The sequence below is a fragment of the Telmatherina bonti genome (assembly GCF_933228915.1).
Source record: "Telmatherina bonti genome assembly, chromosome: 20".
NCBI lineage: Eukaryota > Metazoa > Chordata > Actinopteri > Atheriniformes > Telmatherinidae > Telmatherina > Telmatherina bonti.
The window spans coordinates 24735686-24758883 of record NC_136618.1 but is presented as its reverse complement, the minus strand read 5'-3'; the positions used below and the strand labels follow the sequence as shown (position 1 = coordinate 24758883).

At 34.2% G+C, this 23198-nt stretch overlaps 1 protein-coding gene across 1 annotated transcript in view; it reads right to left on the bottom strand.

Annotated features, from left to right (window-relative positions):
- Window positions 1-17195, bottom strand: part of LOC306770616 (cadherin-12-like) — a gene marked incomplete at both ends in the record, with an annotated part of 85143 nt that extends 67948 nt beyond the window's left edge. Inside the window, one exon of the mRNA XM_079259503.1 lies at window positions 16950-17195. Coding sequence (XP_079115629.1) covers window positions 16950-17195 — 246 coding nt within the window. The remainder of the gene's footprint in view (window positions 1-16949) is intronic.
- Window positions 17196-23198: the final 6003 nt, after the last annotated feature.

Below are 23198 nucleotides of genomic sequence, written 5' to 3'. Positions count from 1 at the left end.
TGTGCTTCCCCTGTAATTGGAACACACCCTCCGGTCTGCCAGTATGTAATTGAAGCTATACATGTGTGTGTGTGTATATATATATATATAATGTATACATGTATGTGTGTATATATATATATATATATATATATATATATATATATATATATATATATATATATATATATATATATATATATATATATATATATATATATAAAATGTATATATGTATGTATATATATATGTATATATATATATATATATATATATATATATATATATATATATATATATATACATATATAAAATGTATATATATATATATATATATATATGTATATATATATATATATATATATATATATATATATATATATATATATATATATATATATATATATATACATATATAAAATGTATATATGTATGTATATATATATATATATATATATATATATATATATATATATATATATATATATATATATATACATATATAAAATGTATATATGTATGTATATATATATATATATATATGTATGTATATATATATATATATATATATATATATATATATATATATATATATATATATATATATATATATATATACATATATAAAATGTATATATGTATGTATATATATATATATATATATGTATGTGTATATATATATATATATATATATATATATATATATATATATATATATATATGTATGTATGTGTATATATATATATATATATATATATATATATATATATATATATATGTATGTATATATATATATATATATATGTATGTATATATATATATATATATATGTATGTGTATATATATATATATATATATATATATATATATATATATATATATATATATATATATATATATATATATATATATATATATATATATATATATATATGTATGTATGTGTATATATATATATATATATATATATATATATATATATATGTATGTATGTGTATATATATATATATATATATATATATATATATATATATATATATATATATATATATATATATGTATGTATGTGTATATATATATATATATATATATATATATATATATATATATATATATATATGTATGTATATATATATATATATATATGTATGTATATATATATATATATATATATATGTATGTATATATATATATATATATATATATATATATATGTATGTATATATATATATATATATGTATGTATATATATATATATATATATATATATATATATATATATATATATATATATATATATATATATACACATACATATATATATATATATACATACATATATACATTTTATATATGTATATATATATATATATATATATGTATGTATATATATATATATATATATGTATATATATATATATATACATACATATATACATTTTATATATGTATATATATATATATATATATATATGTATGTATATATAATGTATATTGTTGCTTCAATTCCATAAAATCTTTGTAGTCATTTGGCAGGAATTGTGGATGCAAAAACTTTTAAAGTGATTCTCCACATTACGTGTGGCAATGAGCCGCTTGGCGGACGTCTGCACTTCCAGTCCTATTTGTAATAATATTACATTAAAAAGGTGGCGGGTGGAGGGTGATGTACGTCTATAGAAAATGTATTCTTATGCATTATGTTTGTCCAATTTGTTAACATGGTATCCCACAACAAGAATTTGTTTTGTGTCTAACTACCGTTCATCTGTCATCCGTCTTGTTTTTCCATTTTGTAATCCCATAATCTTTTGCAGCATCAGTTGCACTAGATTATCTCATGAGTTTAATGTTCCCATTAGACAGATGAAAAAGCAAAACCAGTGAACATCATTTTAATTCTATGGCATAGCAAACATGGCCTGTCTTTTTATTGGTTATGACATACCAGCGATGCATGACCCCCACTGTTTGTATTTGCATATTCACTACAAAACGTGTACACATCCCTGTGTCCAGTCATAAGCAAATCAAATTCAGTCACCTGCAACAAACACTGGTTTGTTGCACAGAAACCATAGCTATTCTTTTGGATTAAAAGAGGGTGGAGGGTAACCCTTTCAAAGATGACATAGAAAGTTGATTCTGTCAGCCAGGGTCAAAGCGATGATGCCAATGAATTAAAGTAATATGTAAAAGTCATTATTGTAATGACTTCCAGTTACTGTAATGTAAGAGAAAAGGCTCTGTAAGACAATGGGGAAGTTACCATTACCACATTCTCCAACTGATTTTATCTGGATACAATAATATCAATACTTAATATTTAAATAAAAAACCCTCAATGCCACCTCCTAATTGATACCTTGCAAGTCTATACATCTATCAATTTTCTATGGTCCCTGCTTTCCACTAGGGTCATTCTCACTCTCTCTTTGGGTCAATAGAATGACTAAGTAACTTACATATTTTATTTTTGGGAACATACAAGATTCAACCAGAAACTTTCTTGTTCCGATGCAACTAACTGCCACTTAACCACTGAGCAGCCTGTTCCAAGTCTAAAGAAAGTCTGTTCCACCATTGTTGCTCTGCAGACTGCTTCAACCAGGATATGATTATACTCTTGTGTTACTTTCATGTAGAATGCAGAAGAATAACCCAAGACAGAATTGAAAACTCACAGTGAAAACAGCCAAGATGGTAACGTAGGTAAGGATCATGCTCTGTGTTAACTCCATGCAAATTCCAAACTTTTCTGGGAAGTCTTTGCTTCAGAAAGGAATAAAACGCTCTGTTCTATAAACCAAGCCAATCTCAAGGGCAGCTGTTTGGTGTCCTCTTTGTGAGACCTGAAGCTTTAATATCTAAATAAAACTAATGGAAATAGTTGCTTCTGTCTGTGTTTGGTCTTGTTCTCAATAGATACTTTGTTTTCTCCATCTCTGCCTTTCCATGCCCGCTCTAATTAGCAGGTTAACATTGGTCTGGCTGTTTGAATTACTTTAATCAAGTAATAGAAACCAACATATTTGAGGCTCAAACTTCTTATTAAATCCTTCAGACTGACCTGCTAAACAGATGTGTCTGTTTCTCTGTCCTTGTCTCAGTCTGTATAATGGTGACAGAAGGGATTGAGCAATAATTATTTACACTTTTTTTGTCATTAGAAATACTGTGTTCTATTTTCAGAACCAGCCAAACAGTAACAAAATTCAACATTACTCGAAGGGCCAGATCTAATAAGATTCCAATTTGTGAGTAGTAATTTGCATAGAGATTGCGGGTGATTTAACAAAAGTGTTTACATAAATGGGAGGCAGTTGAAGACATGTTGCAGATTCCTACTTAAATGAAGATTTTGCATGTTTCATAGTTTGCAGCATGGAAGGTTTTAAAAGATAGCGTGACGTTAGCAAAAAAGTTAAAGCTGTCGATGAAACGATGCAATCGAGATGAACGAAAAAGACAGTATAGTGACATTACAGAGTGAACAAAAGGGAATTCACCTAAAAAATTCATTCATTTATTTATTCTTTCATTCCTTATCTTAACTGCTTAGTCCTATGAAGGGTTGCGAGGAAGCTGGAGCCTATCCCAGCAGCCTTTGGTCAAAAGGCAGGGTACACCCTGGACAGCTCGCCAGTCCATCGGAGGGCACCTTAACAAATCCACACTGAAAAAAAGGAACTTGTTTGGTCTCAGTTAAAGCTGGGGTAGGTAATGTTAGGTAGCTAGTAAGATTTAAAAGTGGCACCTCCCCCTCCGGTATTGCTCTTTGTGAGATCCAAGGCTTTTTTATAAGAAATGCTATTCAGTCCGAACATTTCAATTGGTCAGAGTTTTCACAGATTTACACTGAAGGGTCTAACTATATCTCTTTTTGTTCGTGATTATCAAATGTATAGACTACTATCAGGATGAGGAACCACTGTACCAGAGTATAAAAAAAAAAAAAAATGTCTTTGAGCAAGATTACCTACCCCATCTTTAATGGCCACCTTGTGATGGGAAAGCCGTGACCATGGCAATTAGGACTTGGACAGCACGTCTAAGGGATTCTTTCTGTGATATGCAATATTTGTCATTTACAAGTCTGTATGACTCCTCTCTAAATCCATCCTGAGGTCATCCAACAGTTCCAAAATGGCAATGCTGGACATGTCATAGGTTTTGATGATTGATTCTTTGTTTATCCCATGAATATTCACATGAGAGTAAAAACCGTGTCTCCTTGTTTTGTTTCAGTGTCTCATATAACAATAACTGCAACTGTTTGCACGTCCTTTAAAACGAAAACATAGATGCAATTTGAACAAAAATTGCTTCAGGTTTCATGGATTAGCTTACGGGGTGCTAAATTAATATTTTGCTATTTTTCCAACAAGCGCCCGTGTTGCATATTCATGTACCAAATATATGCAGGCGTGCTATTTTGTACCCTTGAAACATGCAACCCCTCAGTGTGTGCTGTTAGCAATTTTTTTTTTTTTTTTTTTTGCATATACATAGAATTTACACACTTTTTATTACATACCAAAGTTTAGCAGGTTAAGGCTAAAGGTTGGTATGTACTATATTTTTATCTGAAAGGAAAAAAAAAAAAATCCCTGCATGTCAGTTTTGACATTCTGTTACATGCAGGATGTCAAAGTTGGAAATGAAATGTATCATGCAGTAATGAATGTACCAGATTTAGGTGCAGGGACTACAAATGAGAAAGTTTAATGTGCTGCTCGAGATATACTGTATATAAACACACAGTAGCTGTAACAATCCCCAACATCACAGTCATTAAAGCTGATCATGGATTAAGGGGGCTTCAGAACCTTTTAGTGTAACTCCAGACCTTGTAAAATGGACTTTTCCTTCGCGTTGAGCATATTTCATGCCAGGTTTTATTACTGTGATTGCACAATGTTTCAGATTCTCCATGTTACTTTGTCTCCCCCTGTGCTGGTGGACTTCCTAGCAAAAACTTTACATTAAAGTTGTTACTGTCAGTGCTTTATGGAGCTGAATCAACTTTCTTTTCTTTTTTTCTTTTTTTTTTTGACACCCACTCAAAAAATGAGCAGTGTAAGCAACACAGCAGTATGTATTGCAGAGCAGTTGTTTTGGATTGCATTAGATTCTCTTCCTTTTTTTTCTCTCTATTGTGATGGCTTCCATCACATGTGCTACTCTGAAGAGTAAAAGTTCAAGGTTAACGTTGGAAATGCATTGCACAAATGTTTCTATGTATACACTAATCAGCATTATCATTTAAAACCACCTGCTTAGTATTGTTTAGAGCTCTGATGTAACATTCCTTTGGGATTGGGATTGGAGATGTCACGATTACTTGATTTCACAATGAATGACATTAATTGAAACAGCAAGGACTAAGTGTGCCATTAAAAGGTCAGTGCAGTGAAAGGAATCACAACATGCAGGAGATGAATTTGTACACTAAAGTAAAAGTGACTACATAATACCTGATAAAAGGATTTTAATGTTTACCAAACATTTGGTAATGTTTAATTACCAAACGGTAATGTGTAATTGGAATTTCTTTTAAAACGTATACTTCTTGGCTTGGGCTTACAGAGCAATGTAGTGCATTATGGAGCATTCAGTTATAGTATTATACAGATTAGTTTTGTGTTTTAATATGAGATAATTGATTACATAATATAATTGGTGTATCAACAATTTCAAGGCAAATTATTTGAAATATTCATTGAATATGTTTTAAGGGTTTTTGTTCTAGTGGCCTTGATTAGACAGTTCCTTAACAGTTGCATTAGTGTGTAAACATCTGCTTGCGTTGGTAGTTTCATCATCAAAAATTGTATATTTCTTTGTCCATGGACCTTCAGACAGCCTCTGGGTGGAGCTCAATGTTGTTGACGTTAATGTTGTTTCTGCTCATACTTGAACCTAAATGGTTGATTGATATAATGCATTAAAAAAAAAATGGCATCAGCAAAACAGAACTGAGCTGTGAAAGTATATTGAGAATATCAGCAATCAAGATTTGAACAGAGAAGTTTTAACTTCTAAAGTAAGAAGGGGCTGGTGACACCCCTCAATGCACCCCTGGAATCAGAAAGCAAGTAGTAGGATCAAATTGCAGGATGCGTGAACTTTCACTTAGAACATGATGTCATTGAGTTTTACTTTAAAATATCAAGTTTTTCATCAGGTCATGCAAGACTTATTATTAATTCAGCAGCTAAGCAGTGTATATTGATTTCAAACGTGTGTAAGTGGCTCTGCAACTTAAAAAAAAAAATAATAATAATAATTCTAAAACTAATAAAGGGGAGTTTACATTTTCCATTTGAATGGCAAGAAAAAAAAAAAGCAATCTCTTTAATATTAGCATGAAAGAACATTTTTTTTTTTTACATTTTCAGGTAATTCAATAGAAGCACCCAGGGGAGGTCCATCGATTCAAAAATGGCACAAATGGAGAAGCAAAAAATATATGCAAATTCAATATAAAATGAACAAGCATGTTGCCTCATTAATTATAAATGAATTACTGAAAATAATTAAAAAAATCATTTCACTAACAATGGTAATCAGTTTGATAAAAAGAACCATTAATAAGAGCAAGACAATGGCTTTGTTTGAGCTACAAAGCATCGCATGGATAATCATAAGCACAACCTTAACCATGACAAAAAAAAAAAAGAAGTTATTTTAATAAAGAGGATAAAATGAATCATTGCTGTTATATTGACTTCTATCACACAAAGCAACTACAAATTTGTACAGAATCCAAATGGCTAAATTAGTGATCATTTTGAATGAATCCGCATGTGTTGAAAGACTGAATGATGAGGATGACCTTCATTTCCCTTTTCTTCAATGGGCATAATTTGATAAGATGCTCGGAGTATTGCTGACATGGTAGCTAGAAAAAGAAACAGTTTGTGTGTAGGGAGGAAATGTGAGACCTCTAACCATCCTTTTTCAATGTTTGTTTGCATTTGTGCTTTTTTCCCCCTCCTTTCCCCTCATTCAGAGTAATTCTTCAGTTCACCATGATGGCCTGTGACTTTTACGTTTCATTTGTTCAGCTGCTGGTCAAAAGGAGGTTTCAGTGCTCTTTGAGAATAGGTCATTACTTAAGCGAGTTATTACAATTTGTTTAAGGATGCAGAACTACAAGTCAGACATTCACCTGTAAAAGCTTTGAACTCTTCTATTCCCATAGTGTTCTCTTTAACCTTTTTGTTCTTTCGAGTAGCTGAGGGTTAGCTACCTGTCTGCATGACAGGCAGCTGGTGCATTAGAAATGTTGTCAGTACTGGCAAGTCCATTATTCATCAAGTATGCATCTGCATAGAAGGGGAAAAAAGTCACTGAAGCTTATAACTAACAGGTGAAATTAGGGACAGCGATTCTCACAGTACTTGCTGTAGAATAGTCACATGCTTTGTAAGAGAGACTAAATTTTACTGGGACTTTTCTTTTTTTCAACTCTTAGTGTTCCTTTTTACTGTCAGGATTTGCAGCAGTCCCTCATTGGTTAGGCAGTAAACCCGCATATTGATTAATTTGAGTGATTTCAGCAGAGAACGTAACCAACCTCTGTAGAAAAGGCTGTAATTGGATTTCTGCAGCCAGGATTATGTGGAGCTCTTCAAGAATGCATATCAAAGCTGCAGCTCTGTGCTGATAGCCAGCCAACATTGTTCTTTGAATTGTCCAGCAATCCTGCAGCAGTAAATACATTAGCAGATCTCTAAATACCCTCTGTGTTCAGTATACTTGTGCTTTTATTTTTTGTACTAAATGTATCTTGTTATAAAATTGTTTGTTTTTAAAGTTGTTGGTACACAATCATTTTAAAAAGTTTGGTGTTTATTTATTATTTTTTTTGTCTGTTTTGTTTGCAAATCTATGTATTGCACCAAATGTCATCTATCAGAATTAATATTATGCACTTTGAGTGGACACCACTGAGCACTCAAATTGTCTGAATCACTATTACAGTGCTCTGAATAATTTTTCTTATTCTTTACAAGGTGTTAACCCGTGACTGAAATCAGGTGTCATCCAACCACCACCTTCTTGTATGAAGACAAGGTGACATTCTGTTGACATATTGGTATGTTACTGGTAGCTTCCTGCTCATGTATTGTCAGGCTAGTGCCATTTCTACCCACATCATGCATGACTCCTGGATGCATTTTAAAATTTTGAGGATTGTTGCTGTACTGGTGAGCAGGTGATGGGAAGAAAACACTATGTCAAATCCTGCAAGCTTATTATAGCTGATCGATATTGGCTTGTGAGCCATTTCTTTGCTGTTGACAGCTCCGAGCTCCATATCTGGATTGTGTCATACCACACAGGTAATGAGGATAGAGGGGAAAAACACATGTGGGGTTATATTGGCAAATATGCAACTATAGACGACCTATGATTGTTGAAAATAGTAGATAAGGCTCTGTGCATGTAAAGACAGTCATTGAGTTTTATTATGCTGTAATGCTGTTTACAAAAAAAAAAAAAAAAAAAAACCTGAATAGAAAGTTGCCCTTTTTGTGAACATAATACCTAAGAGGACAAACTGAAGAAACATGGTAACCAGAAACTTCTTAGAAATGTTTTATCCATAATTATGTTTTGCATAGCAAAAAGCTTTGTAAGACTGAGTGTGACACATTGCATGAATGTACATGATGAATATTGATCTTTAAGATAAGGTTTAAGACGTGACCCCCTTTTTTCTTCATGACACACATGATTAAACAGTGTAGTGATATTAATATTACATAGAAAGTGCAATTTTCTATCCAGGTTCAGAACAATATTGCCCATCAGTGTCAGTCTCCAAATGGAAAATGTTGACCATGGTTGTAAGTGATACTGATTGGGACATTAGCAGACCATTTGGAAATATGATTCAGGCAATTCAGAAGAAAAGTCCATTAACCATGAGGACAAAATATATGGAATATATTACTTTGGCAGAAAGGATGAATGGCATCATTAGCTTTTACTTCAGCTGTTCTCAGAATATCCAGCAACATTCATCATCAACATATATTCCAATTGTAAATGCTCTCAACCTGTTAATATGTCCTAACGAGCTGCTGAATCAGTGACATACCTCATGCATAATCTTTAGGAGCACAATCATTTCATATTACATTGCATATAACAGAGAATTGCACAGGTTACAGATTTTTAAATTAATTTAAGGACCTTTTATGATATATTTTTTGTGTTGTTTCTTTTTCACTGAATACAGCTTTTATTCCATTTATATTTTAGCAGTGAAACATATGCAACCAAGAGTTTAATTCTTGTTAAGAAGTAATTATAATGAATGTATAGCTGAAATTTAGATGAATATAATCATTGTTGCATATACATGTGTGACATAATCCACAATATTGTAATGTCAGGTAATCAGATTTCTGCCTCGGACATTCTTTGTGGATGCTGTGTATAATCAACAAGATTATACAAGATTATTGTTTAGCGCTCTGCTTTGAATCTGCATATTGTAGCCTCACTTAGCTGTAGGTCAATGAATAAACATGTGCATAGCTCAGTGCAAAGCAATTATGTTATGAAGCCTGTGATTTTGGAGTAGAAGCTAATTAGCTGCTGGTTCGCCTTGCAGCCAGTCCCACTGAAGTATTTTACAGCACTGATGGTCATTATCATGGCATGTAAACACTATTGCTGTTTTTATATGGGGCTCCTCAGGTTTTAGCTTTATGGCCGAATTCCAGAACATTTAAAGTGAACCATGTTTAACAATGTGGAACACTTTCTCACGAGCTACGATTGTAAATTTCATATGGGCACTTGATGGAATCTTTCTTTGTTGGGCCTGCTGTAGAAGTCTTGTTGAAAAGGTTTATATGTCCCTCTTATGGGTCCTCATCGAAAGATTAAATTGCAGGCTCCACATCGTAATAAATCTCAGGTGTGGGGTGGGACTGGAAAGAAGAGCTATCAATAAAATGGCCATTTCATGTCAAGGAGGAAGCAAGGGAATAAACAAGTTGTAGGGGAAACAATGCTGGCCTTTCTAGAAAAAGGGGGCATATTGACTGGTATGTAAATAAGTGACCTTTTGTATGGGAGAAAAGGGGCATTGGAGCATGACACTGGATGCTTTATACTCTTTCCTTTTTATAGTTTTAGTGTCACTTTTGGATTTGATGGAAATTCTCTTTGAGAATCTGAGCATTTGCTGTTTAGAGAAAAAAAAAAAAGTCATTTTAAAAAGAAAATTAAATCTATTATATCGGCTCTACATTGTGCTACATATATCTACCAGTAACTTTGTGTCAACATCTTTTGGTGGGTCCTCCAGTTTCTACAACATGGTTTCAGCATACCGTCTACATGAGATGTGCGGTTACACTATCTGTAGTTAGAAAAAAAAAACATAAGCGCTTCAATGTTGTGCTGTGCGTGACAACCATACACTTGCATGGCAACAGATCTTATTGTATACTGTACTTGAGGCGAGCCTTGTGAGCTTTGCATTTGGCAGTGTGCAAGACCTTATATAACAATAAAATATGCATCGTATACAGAGAAAGGATTGTTTTTTTCAATGCAACGTCCCATTTGGAACAGTGTTATATCTGATAAGTTGATTAATAGTTTGCAAATGAAGCCTTTTTTGTCCATTTTGTTTAATTTTTGCAATGTACTGTATAAATGTATATGTTCCAATCCAGTGCAGATGCAGTATTATGCTTTTTAGACGCAAACTGGAAAGAGCAACATTCATAGAGACTAAAGTCGTAGCTGCCATGTGTTCCTTATTAGCTTCAAGTCTGATGGAACATATTCATATCAGACATTAAGTAGTAGGAGCTTTAGACTAATGGAATTAAAGCAGGAACCAATGTCTTTTTTTTTTTTTTTTTTTTTTTTTTGTCCCACATTAAGCCTATTTTCTGTCAAACTTTTTATTTCTGATGTAAGAATTCTAATTAAAACATAGGAAGGGACTCCAAATCAAAATTTAGCATTGACTGCACTGGTGCACCTCGAATTTTAATTTAGATACAGCAAAAAGTACAAGTGCATCCCGATTTTCACAGCAGCTCATTTCAATATTTCTTAAGGACTGCGCTTCAAACATTATTCATAGACATTGATGTTTTTTCTAAGTTATTGTAAACAATCATGAGGTTTAGGATTCTTTCTTTTGTTTTATTATTTGAAACATTTTAAAATGCTAAAGTTAAGGCGCTAACTTGACTGAACTGAATTAAATTAAACATTTCACACTAGAATGTCTCCCAAGGCTGTCAAGCTTCTTGCAAATTTCCCTTTTTTTATGATACCTACTTGGATTTGAATTTCTTAACAGCCTTCAACATCCTCTTTGGCTTTATTATATGATATTTTTGGTTGTTCAAATAGCCAGAAACATCCAGGATTTATTTATTTTTATTTTTTTTTGTAAATACACAGCAGCTTCTCATGTTAGTATTCTTGACAACCACCTTTCACATTTATTTTCTACGGATTTCTCCAGGACAGTTTGATGATGGCAAGCCAGTATATTCTCATACTAATGCTTTAATAGAATTGATGTAGCGATTTCAGTTTTTCTGGAACAGCTTGACTTTTATTTATTTTTTTTACTTTTCCTTCTTCGAACCACTTTACCACCGCTGAACGTCCGGGGGAGACTTGAGCTGGGTCAGTTTAGGTGATGTCACAGACTGGGGTCTGTTGCAGTCAAAACACGTTCAACTCTCATCTACTTTACTTTTTCTAGTTCATTTTGCTCAGGCACTGTGAAAAACTCTTAAATTAGTAAGCGCTTGTGTCACAGAAGAATATAATATTTCTTTGCAACCAGCAGAGAATCAACTTTCTTTTCTTCATCCACTACTTCTGTCGTGTAACCAAAGAATAAATTGCCGTGAACTCCTGTGTTTGGATACCCGTTAAGTTTTGCACAGAGTCAGCTGTCTGCATAGGAGCTGTTGATCTTCTGTTGAAATTTAGTGCGTATTGTTGTTGTTTTTTTTGTTTTTTTTTTACCTTGTGTATTGAAAGCTGCATGGTTCTTTGTGCTATTTCAACTAAATAAAGGATATTAGTAATTTGTGTATTGCCTTTTCTATTTACATACCAAACTTTTTTTGTCTGAGGTTATGTAGTATGTGAATACATTAGTCTACTTTTTGTTTTGCAGAAAGTTACAGTTTTCAAATTAGCTTGCATAGATTAAATAGCATGAAAGCCCTAGCATGAATAATTCCTTATTTTGTAGTTATACCACCAGGATGAGCAGAAATGCAAACATAGCATATATTTTTACACATGTGGCAGAACAAAGGAAATTTTGTTAGCATTCATGAAACCAAAATAGATCAGGTACATGCATTGTTTTTTTGTTGTGTTTTTTAAATCTGATGCTGCCTGTACAACTTGAAATATTGAAAAAAGCAAGCAGTGTTTTTGAAATTAATATTTGAATTCATACCCGCGTGTAGTGGCATCAGTGGGCATGCATTAGGTGGTGAACAGATGGTACTTCCATGCATGGTGTGGATCCTTTCAAACAAGTTATAGGATGAGATGATGCTTCTTTATCTCGCAGTTTTCATTTTAGGTATAGAGCAGCAAGACTATGACCTAGATTCAGAGGATGCTACGGTTTTGAATAAGCTGGGAAAAAAAAGGAAATTACTTCCTTATAGTTTTATGAAATGATAGACTGACTGCAGAAAGGGAGTAGACAGCAGGTATTTGTCATCCTGGTTTGGAAAAGAACTTCCTTGCATAGGTTCTAATGCATTTCTGGCTTTACCTAAGACAGGAAAAATACATCCATTAATTGGATATGGTGGTTTTCTGTAGTGAAAGCTGTTTTTCTAACCTTGCATTTAGTCAGTTGTGAAGCAGAGCATTTTTCAGTCCTTGAAATCATTAGTTGTAAATATGGTCTTTTCAGGCATCTGCAGTCTAAACATGTAAGAATGAAGAAAACACAGCTGGATGGAGACTCCAGTGTCAACCTAAACATTCAGTTGACCATTTAAATAATAAGCAGTAGAAGAGTTATTTATTTTTTTTAATCTAACCTTAAAATCAAATCTGGTCGCAGGGATTGGTTTATGTTCCAGATTACCCTTCCCTTCTGATATCAACACAATGAATACTGTTCATTGAGAATGATATAATCACATTATTTTTGCAAAGCCATAAGTAATTGTATTGAATATTTATAATCTCCACATTGAGAATTGTATGATTTTTCATATATATTTATTTGTATTATTCAGACTTTCAAACTGTAGTCATGCATTGTTTAATATTCCTGTTTGCTACATGGTGAAGGTACTTTCTCTTTCAGTGACGGTTATGTATTCAGTGTCTGGGACTGAGATAAGCTTTTTTTCTCCCCTCTTTCTCTTTTGATGAAAAGGAAAATAGTAGGGCATTTCAAAAAGGACAAGTAAATTTTGTTTTGCTGTGTCTAAACATGTGCTTTCTCCATGAACAACTGCTGGTGCATTCAGGCGCATGTCACTTGTTAATAGCCAAAAGAGTTGAACCGTAACACCAGCACTCGCTGCGTACTCCGTCATTAGTGGTTGTCCTCTTTCCTCCTCGTGAACAAGTCTTGGATTCAGTGTGTTGTCAGAACTGACAAAATTACCATCTTGTTAGCAGCGTGAATTATGTTTTAATGGTCAGCACTGATTAGTGGTAATTTGGCGGTTGCAATTACAACTGGCGGTGATGCATTTAATGCGGAACTCTTGAAATAAATTTTTATTATTCCTAACAAGATTGGAAGTTGTTTGACTACAGCACAGGAAAGAAAAACATAGAAAAACAGCAATTTTGCAAAATATTGTCTTTGTATATAAATGCGCCAAAACAAGCATAAAAGCATATAGTTTTTTCTTTTGTTGATCCAGAAACCTAAACTTGAAGCGTGACTGATTATAGTTTTCCTCATTTATCAATTTCTACATTTATTCAAGTCTGATCATCTGCATTATTGACTGTTTGTTGCTTATGCCTTCCACATTAGAAGCACTAAGCCCTTACAAGAAAACTCCACATATAATTGCCATAAATCCTTAGACTGCAGGAAGGATGCTGATAACTGTAGAAATGTTTAATTTCTAATGGGCCAACAGTCTGTTCTGCACCACTGATACCGTTTCATATTTTCCTCACACTCGTTTCTTCTGCTGCCACTCAACTCTCGCTGGTTTGCTTTTGTGCTTTCCCATGTAACTTACTGAGGGAGGTAGGGTGGGGTAGATGATTTGACAGGCTCTGAGCTACACCCAACTCTTACCATTGACAGTTCAAATCATTTACACTTGGAGGGCAGTGCAGAGGCTGAGGTAATACAATTATTTCAAATAGAGGGGTAAGCTGCGCGAGTTGACATGAGTTCTTCACATTCCGAGCCAAAAGCTGACATTATAGTCATTGATTAAGGATTTCTACCAGACTCGTAAGAGAATACACAACAAAAAACAAACGTTATTTCCAAATTTCTCTGTGCTAAAACATAAGAAGAGGAGCAGAACCAGAATTAGTCAATAAAAGTATTTCCAGCGGGTATCTAGTTGTTTCACTGTTGGAGTTATTACCGCTCAGCGAAAAAAAAAAAATTCTGCAGATATTAGACATAAAAATCTTTACTGATATTATTTTTTTTTCCTTTCATTTTCATCTCTGCCACTGTTAACTGTGATGTGCTGAAAAATTAAACAGAGTTTGCTGAAGTATAATGAATGGTACAGTAGTACAAATATACTTTTAAGATGCTGTTTGGTGTGTCACTCAGACCGATGAGTATGTACTGCACATTTATTTGCATGAAGATCAGTTCAGATGGCAACAATTTGAGCAAATTTATACACAGTGCAGAAGATGGACTCACAAATACAATCAAGAGACAATTTGGTCCATTTTGTGGATTGTTAATTTGGTTCTTTTTTCAGGGGCATTGCGGATCTGTTGCTTGATGCAGAGTAATACTACCAAAAACCACATGGGTAGTGTTGAGCAATAGAGCCGACATGTAATCAGCAAAAAGAATAAACCAGAAAAGAAGGCAGAGAAGAAGAAAAGAAAAGAAGAACAAGAAAAGAAAGACAAGAAGAAGAAAAGAAAGACAACAGCTATGGCTTTGTGAGTGTGTTCACCAGTTGCAAGCAACTTTATAGCCATGCATTACTGCCATCAACCAGTGTCTGAAACTAACTTCAGAAGGACAGAAGTAAACTTGGAACTCAGCACTGACTAGTAGCAGGTGAACTGACTCAACAACCAGGTCAACGTGAAAGTTGTGTGGAAGTATGAAAGTGGGGGACGCATGTCAGTGTTCAAAACAGACAAACCTTTTTTTTACGTATATAAGGGAGTGTAAAAGGGCCTGAGGTCCACATGCATAATTATTCATGTATTAGCCAGCTTAAAGGGTTGGATGATACATCTATACATTACTGAAGTCTTAACTCCCCCAGCAATGTCATCATTAATCACAATGTCTACATAGTCTCCTACCATTTCTGTAGGTATTTCCCACCACTACTGCATATGCTTTAAACCAGGCTTTGCCAGAAAAGCTCAATAGCTGCTCCCTCAACCTATTCCATTCTGGATCTTTTGCTGCTCTTTAGCTGCTTTCTTCACGTTTAATAATTACTTCCTCAGTTGGTTCACAAGGGCTCTTCTGCCATTGAGGAGAAGCCAAGTAGTCTCTTGAGCCACCATAGCCTCGATGCAGTGCAGGGGAACCACGTTTATACACCAGACTGGAAATCTTACCACAATAAGGCATTGATGTTTTATTGAACTAACATTCATTATAGAGTCCATATCCATTACAATTGATTTATGCAGTCTACTTAAAGTCTCTGATAATACTTAGAGTCCTTAAAAGCGATGTTACCTGCACTGTGTCCTCTGTGTTCAGTCTATGTTTTCCAGCTAATGTCAAAGCCACAATTATGAGTAAAAATCTTGTCTTTGACAGTGTGACAACAATCGGAAAATCTCTAAATGCTTTTTATATGTTGAAGAATCAGTCAATTATTCTGAAGCAAGGCAGCAGTCCAGGATTAAAGGACTTAGAAGCGCAAAAGACATCAGCATTCCTCTCCCTGCTTTAGCCTTTTTAGCCTCGGAGACTTCCACAAACAGCACGGCTTGTCAGGGCTGATTGCAGTGGCACTGGGGCAGATAAGTCAGTCTTACCATTATCCTATGTAAGCTAGGAGTGCCAAATTACAACTTTAGCCTTAAACCCCTACAGAGTATGCCTACGAATGTCCTAAGCCAGAGTAGTGAATAAGAAATCCTCCTAAAAGGAGAGACAGCCAAAGCTTGAGAAGGGGTGAAAAGAAGTGAGTCTGATGGGATGTGTTTATATATCTCAGCCTCGATTCTGATCAGGCTGTTGGGTCTCCGCTGTCTTTTTATTGCTGTCAGCATCTTCTCTGCCTCATAACTGTGATGTTCTGACAGCTTTACAACGACTGTAATTTAAATTTATTTCTACCATGCCATCGATTCTCTCAGCGTTTCAGTCGTGTGTGTGTGTGGCTGCTCTAACATAGAAATGTGACACAGCACTCGCCCCCCCGCCCTTGCAATAAAAGCATGATTAAAGTGGTGAGGCTTAAGGGGCATTGTGACTTGGAGCAGCTACACTTACATTGTATGTCTATGCTGTATGTAAGTTCTTTATAGTTTTATTTACTTAGACTTTGTTTGAATGTATTTATTGTACCGTAATTTATATCTTGACAGTATTTTGCCGTAACTATAATAATTTATACTTATTCTACATTCCTTTCTAGTTGCTTTTATTATATTCTATCTTCTTGCATTGTTTTGCTGCCCCCATTTAATTCCAATTCAGTTTATTTCATGTGATTTATGAGTTCTACTATATACATAAATCATTTTGTAAAAAAAAAAAAAAAAAAAAAAACAATAAATACCTTGCCCACATATTGCGGATCTGAGCCCATGTACTCCTCTAGTACAAAGAACTGGTTCCACACCCAGCCCCTCTTGACCCGCTGAGATCCGGCCGCTCCATTCCTCATTGAGCCCACCAAGCTCCTGGCGTGCTCCCTTGCTGTCCTGCTCCGTCCCAGTGGCAATGAAGGTGGATGTAAAGAAAAAAACAAACCCTCGTTGACAAGAATCCACAGGAACAGCAGCAGACAGTTCCTTGTCAGCATTGGCGATCTGTGATGTTCAGGTCCCCAAGTTGAAGTCCAGTGACGTTAACTGAGCCACAGTGAAACAATGAGTAAGATGTGGATCAGCGCCGGGTGGGTAAACTCAAAAGCAGATTCCCAGTATGTGTCCGGATTGCACTCAGAGATTTTTGGAGCTCATCACCTGGAGGGAAAGGAAAAAAAAAACAAAGTCAAAATGGTTGGTTTTTTTATTGGTTTTTTTTTTGCTTAATCTTGCATTTTTGCATCAAATAATGGTGGGACGTTATAAATGTTACAATAAGAGACAGTCTAAAAGTGCAAAGAGACACCCCTAATCATTATATAGTGGGTATAAGCTTTTAACGGCTTTTTCATGAACGCTAATGTCTCTCTGCCACTTTGCAGCCAGTGTTCTTTTTTCTCCATCACCTACCTGCTTTAGTTTTTAACTGCTCAATGATAAATTATAGTACTTTCAAGCCTAAAAGTAAGCTCTGTAATTATGCACCCAATGATAGATTACTTCAACACAAGACGGCTCTCACGGTTGCATGCCCTAATTAGCTAGAATACTTGTCTCAGTAGTGAAAACTGACTTTATTTTAGCTGTCAATTATCAGCCACCACACACTGTGCTACAAACCTGTCACTGACTGCAATTTCTTACCCATAAAGGTTGAAAGTCATTATTCTTTAATGACACTATAATGAGTTGGGTCTGATGAATGTCATGAGTTCTTGAGCAAAGCTAGACTTAGTATTTTTGATCAAATCTATTAGAAAGCTGCAAAAAGTGGTTTTTTACTGTAAAAAAAAAAAAGTTACTTTTTGTAAGCAACCATTTTATGAGGAACCGATGTTCCTTATAAATTAATTTATCAAACTGATATGCATATTGTACGAACTGTCAGTGCAAAACAGCATGCTTGCAATGATTCCGTAAATTATACTGCTCTATCTGAGGCATTGTGTTGTAAGTTTGATAGTCAGTGGTGACATGAGCATGGTGTATGACAAGCACGTGTATAGTAAAAGTTACACTTAATACAGAAAAAAGCCAATTAAAAATAAAAAAACCAGCTCAAACAGGGTATTTCATTTGTATTCATGCTCAATATGCTTTGCAGAAGTGTGAGCGCTATCATCTGTTCACAAAATAGCATTTTACAAGTTTGTAACATCCTGTCATTCAGTCTTTCGTATGTAAAAATGGTTACAACTTGAATCATCACTCCTTAATTTAACCAAAGCATAAATAAATAATGTTGTTCTTATCATTCAAATGTGATTGTAATTCGATTGTGATCTCACACACAATTTCATGGAGGAAAATGAAATATTGTAAAACAAATTTGTTAAACCTCTTTCATTATTGAGCAAATGACTGTTCCTGTTTACACCATGTTCATAGTCTTCACTAGCTTGTCGACACAAAAGCATTCAGTGCCAGTCTTGTTACAAAACACTTAATTGTGCTGAAAACAAGAAGGGAAACCACCAATGGTTAGGATGAAGAATGAAGGTAATGCTTGCCACACCTGGTTTATTGTTTCTCTTTCCCTCCTAATGCACTTATAAGCAGTACAGTAATGGAAGGCAGCAGGCCTCTAATTTCATAACCGAAGCCCTCATTGACATCATTGTCTTTGATTAATTATACAGACTTGGAACATCAGCTTCACAGGAAGATTACTTTAGCAAGGTTATGCCGTGCAACAAGATCCATTTATTCTCTGTCACCGCAGTACCTTAAAAGTCAAAACTGATCTGCAAAGTTCTCCTTGCGAAATTGGCAGGAACTGCCTTGACACGGGTCAGACATAGCTGTCCCACAGGTCACTCCTCATTTAGCATTGACATAATGGAAAATGACTGTTCCCATAATTCCTGCAAAATCACGCCTCTGCCATCGTTCGGTCCTGGGAGGGCTCAATGCATATTTTATGAGATGAGTTCATTAGCATATGTCGGGCTTCGGTTGTGAGCCTTGACCCATGTGTCTACTTCAGATAACACAACACAATAGGCTGACAGTGTTCTCACACATCACCTTCAATAATCAAAGAACATATGGCTACCGATCTGCTTGTGCAGATTACCACCCACAAGAAACTCCCACAGAAAGTTATTAGTTGTCAAGGCTGCCATAAACATGACAAACAAATGAGCAGGCATGGACTCTTGGAATGGAGAGGAGAAATGAGTCATCTGGATACAGTTTTTGTTTTGTATACACTTTTATTTCATGTTAAGTGGGGAATATTTTTGTTTTTGTCAGGATGTTGCATTGAGCTGCAGCTTTGTTGTTCAGGTATAAATTTTAGTTGTTTTAATGTGGTTGAAAACCTTTATAAAGAGATAAATCCAAAATAACCTGATGTCCAACCAACCAAAAAACAAAATCAGCACAAATTACAACGACAACAAAGCAAACACTAGAACAACTAAATAAATTTATCTACATCACTTCATAAGGCGCATTTCATGTTGAAACCCCAATAAAACTATACTTATTACATAGCCAAGTTTGCATGTTACACTACAGTACTAGATAAGAACTAGCATGCTCTAAAGCAGGAAAATACATGTATACTCGATATGAATCAGTATCATATACGCTTTTATCCAGAGTGACCTCAGAATGAGAGTGAGAACAACACAAACAGAAAACCAAACAGTCAAGAACGTCATATATGTATAATATATATATATGATATATATATATATATATATATATATATATATATATATATATATATATATATATATATATATATGATATATATATATATATATATATATATATATATATATATATATATATATATATATATATATGATATATATATATATATGATATATATATATGATATATATATATATATATATATATGATATATATATATATATATATATATATATGATATATATATATATATGATATATATATATGATATATATATATATATATATATATGATATATATATATATATATATATATATATATATATATATATATATATATATATATATATATGATATATATATATATATATGATATATATATATATATATATGATATATATATATATATATATATATATATATATATATATATATATATATATATATATATATATATATATATATATATATATAGGTGGAAAAGAAGCTGCTGGATCCATCTGTGTTGGTAGAGGGTAACAAAAAAATCCTGCTGGATACTGCCCCTCGAAGACTGGAGTTGAACACCCCTGGTTTAGTTTGTGGCAATCCGAAAGCAGTGCATGCTGGGAAACAGGAAGAGTATTTGCTATGCAGCCACCAACCCCTGTTGTGTGAGCACATGTAGCTTTTTGCTCATCATTTTTTTCATCTTTCTCTCTTCCTGCTCAAGTAGTGTCTGTGAGTAGTGTTTATTTTGTAACATTAAACTGTTGAGCAGTTTAAACTTGTGTGTGTGTTCAGACTCCTGAAACATTAATTGTGCTACTAGGCTAAATTAGCTTTATGTTGTTATTTTTTTGCTTGTTTTTTTTCTTGTGCTGCTGCTTGCTAAGTTACTAGCTTGTATTTTCTCATTTGAGCTATGTGACCTCTCTAGCTAGCTTATGCTGTTGTTCATATGTTGTGTTAATTTATTTAGTAATGCAGATAACCCATGTACTATGTGGCAGTTTCACAAGTTCTCAGCAAACTTAATAGAAATTAACCAACCAAGTTCTGAGGTTTTCTGAGTGTTGAAGCGGACTGGAAACATTGTCCTAGATAGATTTGTGCTTCATGCTGTTTGATCTTATTTGACTGAAGAATATTGTAAAGCTGATCTGTGTAAGAAGACCTTTGATTGATAATTACACTTTTTTGTTAAAATGATGTCACATAAATAATCTATTTTTTAAATCAAATTATATAATCAGATGCATTTTCATTCCTTGCTGACATTGATAGCATGCATGTAAAGAAGATGGAAGGTGGTGGGTTATCTACATCCATGCCACTTGTCCAAAAAAACTTGAAAAGGATATTCATTATGTGCTTTAAAATTGCAAGATTAAGACATGTACATACAATATGTGTAACGTTGTAGTTAAGTTATAAGATAGAACTGTTTGCTTCATCTACATATGTTTAGCTTCATGTGACCATATCATTTTTTTATATTAATTAGTGAACCACTCATTTGTGGTCATTTGCTCTTTAATGCTCATGGTCAGCTGAATGGCAACTGCACGTTACTCAAACAGCCCTCCCCCAATGCATGGCCATGTATTGAGTACATGTGCACATTGAGGGCAGGGTAGTTGTTACGTTTATCGTTGAGCAGATGCATCGCACAGGTAAACTCTACAGGTTTAGACACTCCATGTCCAAAGTTTAAATCAACTTTTCCATTGAATATAATGAGTAAATGTCTTATTTATTGGCAGATAGACTTGACTTAAGTTAAAACAATACTGACCTCAAAACTCTTCATTGATACTTTAGTATAGAGCAATAAAGGATGAAAAAGAAACACTCTTTTGCAAGATAAAATGCTCAAAAGAAGTGCTGCGAAGTCTATATAAACATTTACGCAGCTAGGTTATGAGTTTGTACACAGCAAGGCAAGACAGGTAAAAGACACGCTCTCTGTTTGTGTGCACAGATCATTGCTGTCAGCATCTAATTTGAATATTAGCAATGGGATTCTCTCTCACTCCAACACCCACTCTCAGCGCTGTTTCTATCACGCTTGCAATAGCAACCTCACCTGAACTACAGTCCTGATTGATGGGGAATATGAGCACTAAGGTTGAACAGGTGTAGGAAAGTGTCAGGGAGATCTCTGCAAAGACATTGTTTTTTATGGCTAAGGCAGAAGAAGACAGTAATGTCATTTAAACCCCTCAGGGAAAGAGTGGGAGGAGGGACGTGTAGGTGGGAGCAAAATAATGAAAATGGGAGTAACAACACAGCTGGCAAGTCAAGCTAAATTATGAAATCACACCTCATGTGCAGGTTATTGCACATCCACAGTGATGAATGGTGAAGAAAATGGCTCTGTTAGTTCGGCACACATTTAGTCATTTAGATTGTACTTAAGTTTAAACCAGTCTGTTTGCTTCTCTGAGGGATGCATGCTTCATCCATGGGCAATCGAGTGGAGGGAACACTTTTCTCTGAACAGGAAAAATGTTAATAGATAAGATGGATCCTCAAACTTTTTTTTATTTATTTTTAATTTGTGTTCAGTTGCTGAAATTCAGTGGATACAAAACACTCCATGTATTCATAGCAGTAGTACAACATTCCCTGTGCCAAAGTTGTTCCGTAGTGAGTTGGAGACAACGTCCCTGCTAATAGTTCCCTTCCTAGAAAAGAAAACTTCTAAAACAAATCAGCAGTTGTGTGTTTTTAAAAAAAAAAAAAAAAAAACAAAAAGAAAAAACTGTGCATTTTACTAGATGCTTAATGACTTTTGGTTTTGGCTACCAGAGTAGCCTTTGCCCTGACAATATTTTAGTCAATAATCCTCTTGTTACTAAAAAGACATTACAACAACATTGAATGCTGGTGCCACTTTTTCTTAAGCTATAGTTTTGGACCTCTGTTTTTCTGTGCTTTCCCTGGAACCCCTTAAGACAGTCGACCAAAACACATTCTTTTAATGGTGACAAATAGCAACAACTCTTGTTGCCAGGACCATTGCTGTGATAAATGTGCTTTGATGCTTCCTAAAGTGCTACGTCTGCAAATCCACAAAGTCTACACAGGACAGAGACTTTGCAATGGGTTTGGGAAGCATCGGCAGTAGCTGATATTTGAAAGTACAGTTTTAAAGTACTTGAAGACAAAGAGCGACTGCTGCTGCTACCTCCATTGCTTTTATTGTGGATGTAGCTTTGGATGGCATGGATGAAAAAACAGAGGCCCACTGCAGCACTAGCGAATATGTCTGGCCCAATGCCCACTGCCAAAGAGTTTAATGGTTCAGCTTATGAAGAATTGCTTTCAGCTAAAATAAAGTTGTTTAGAAG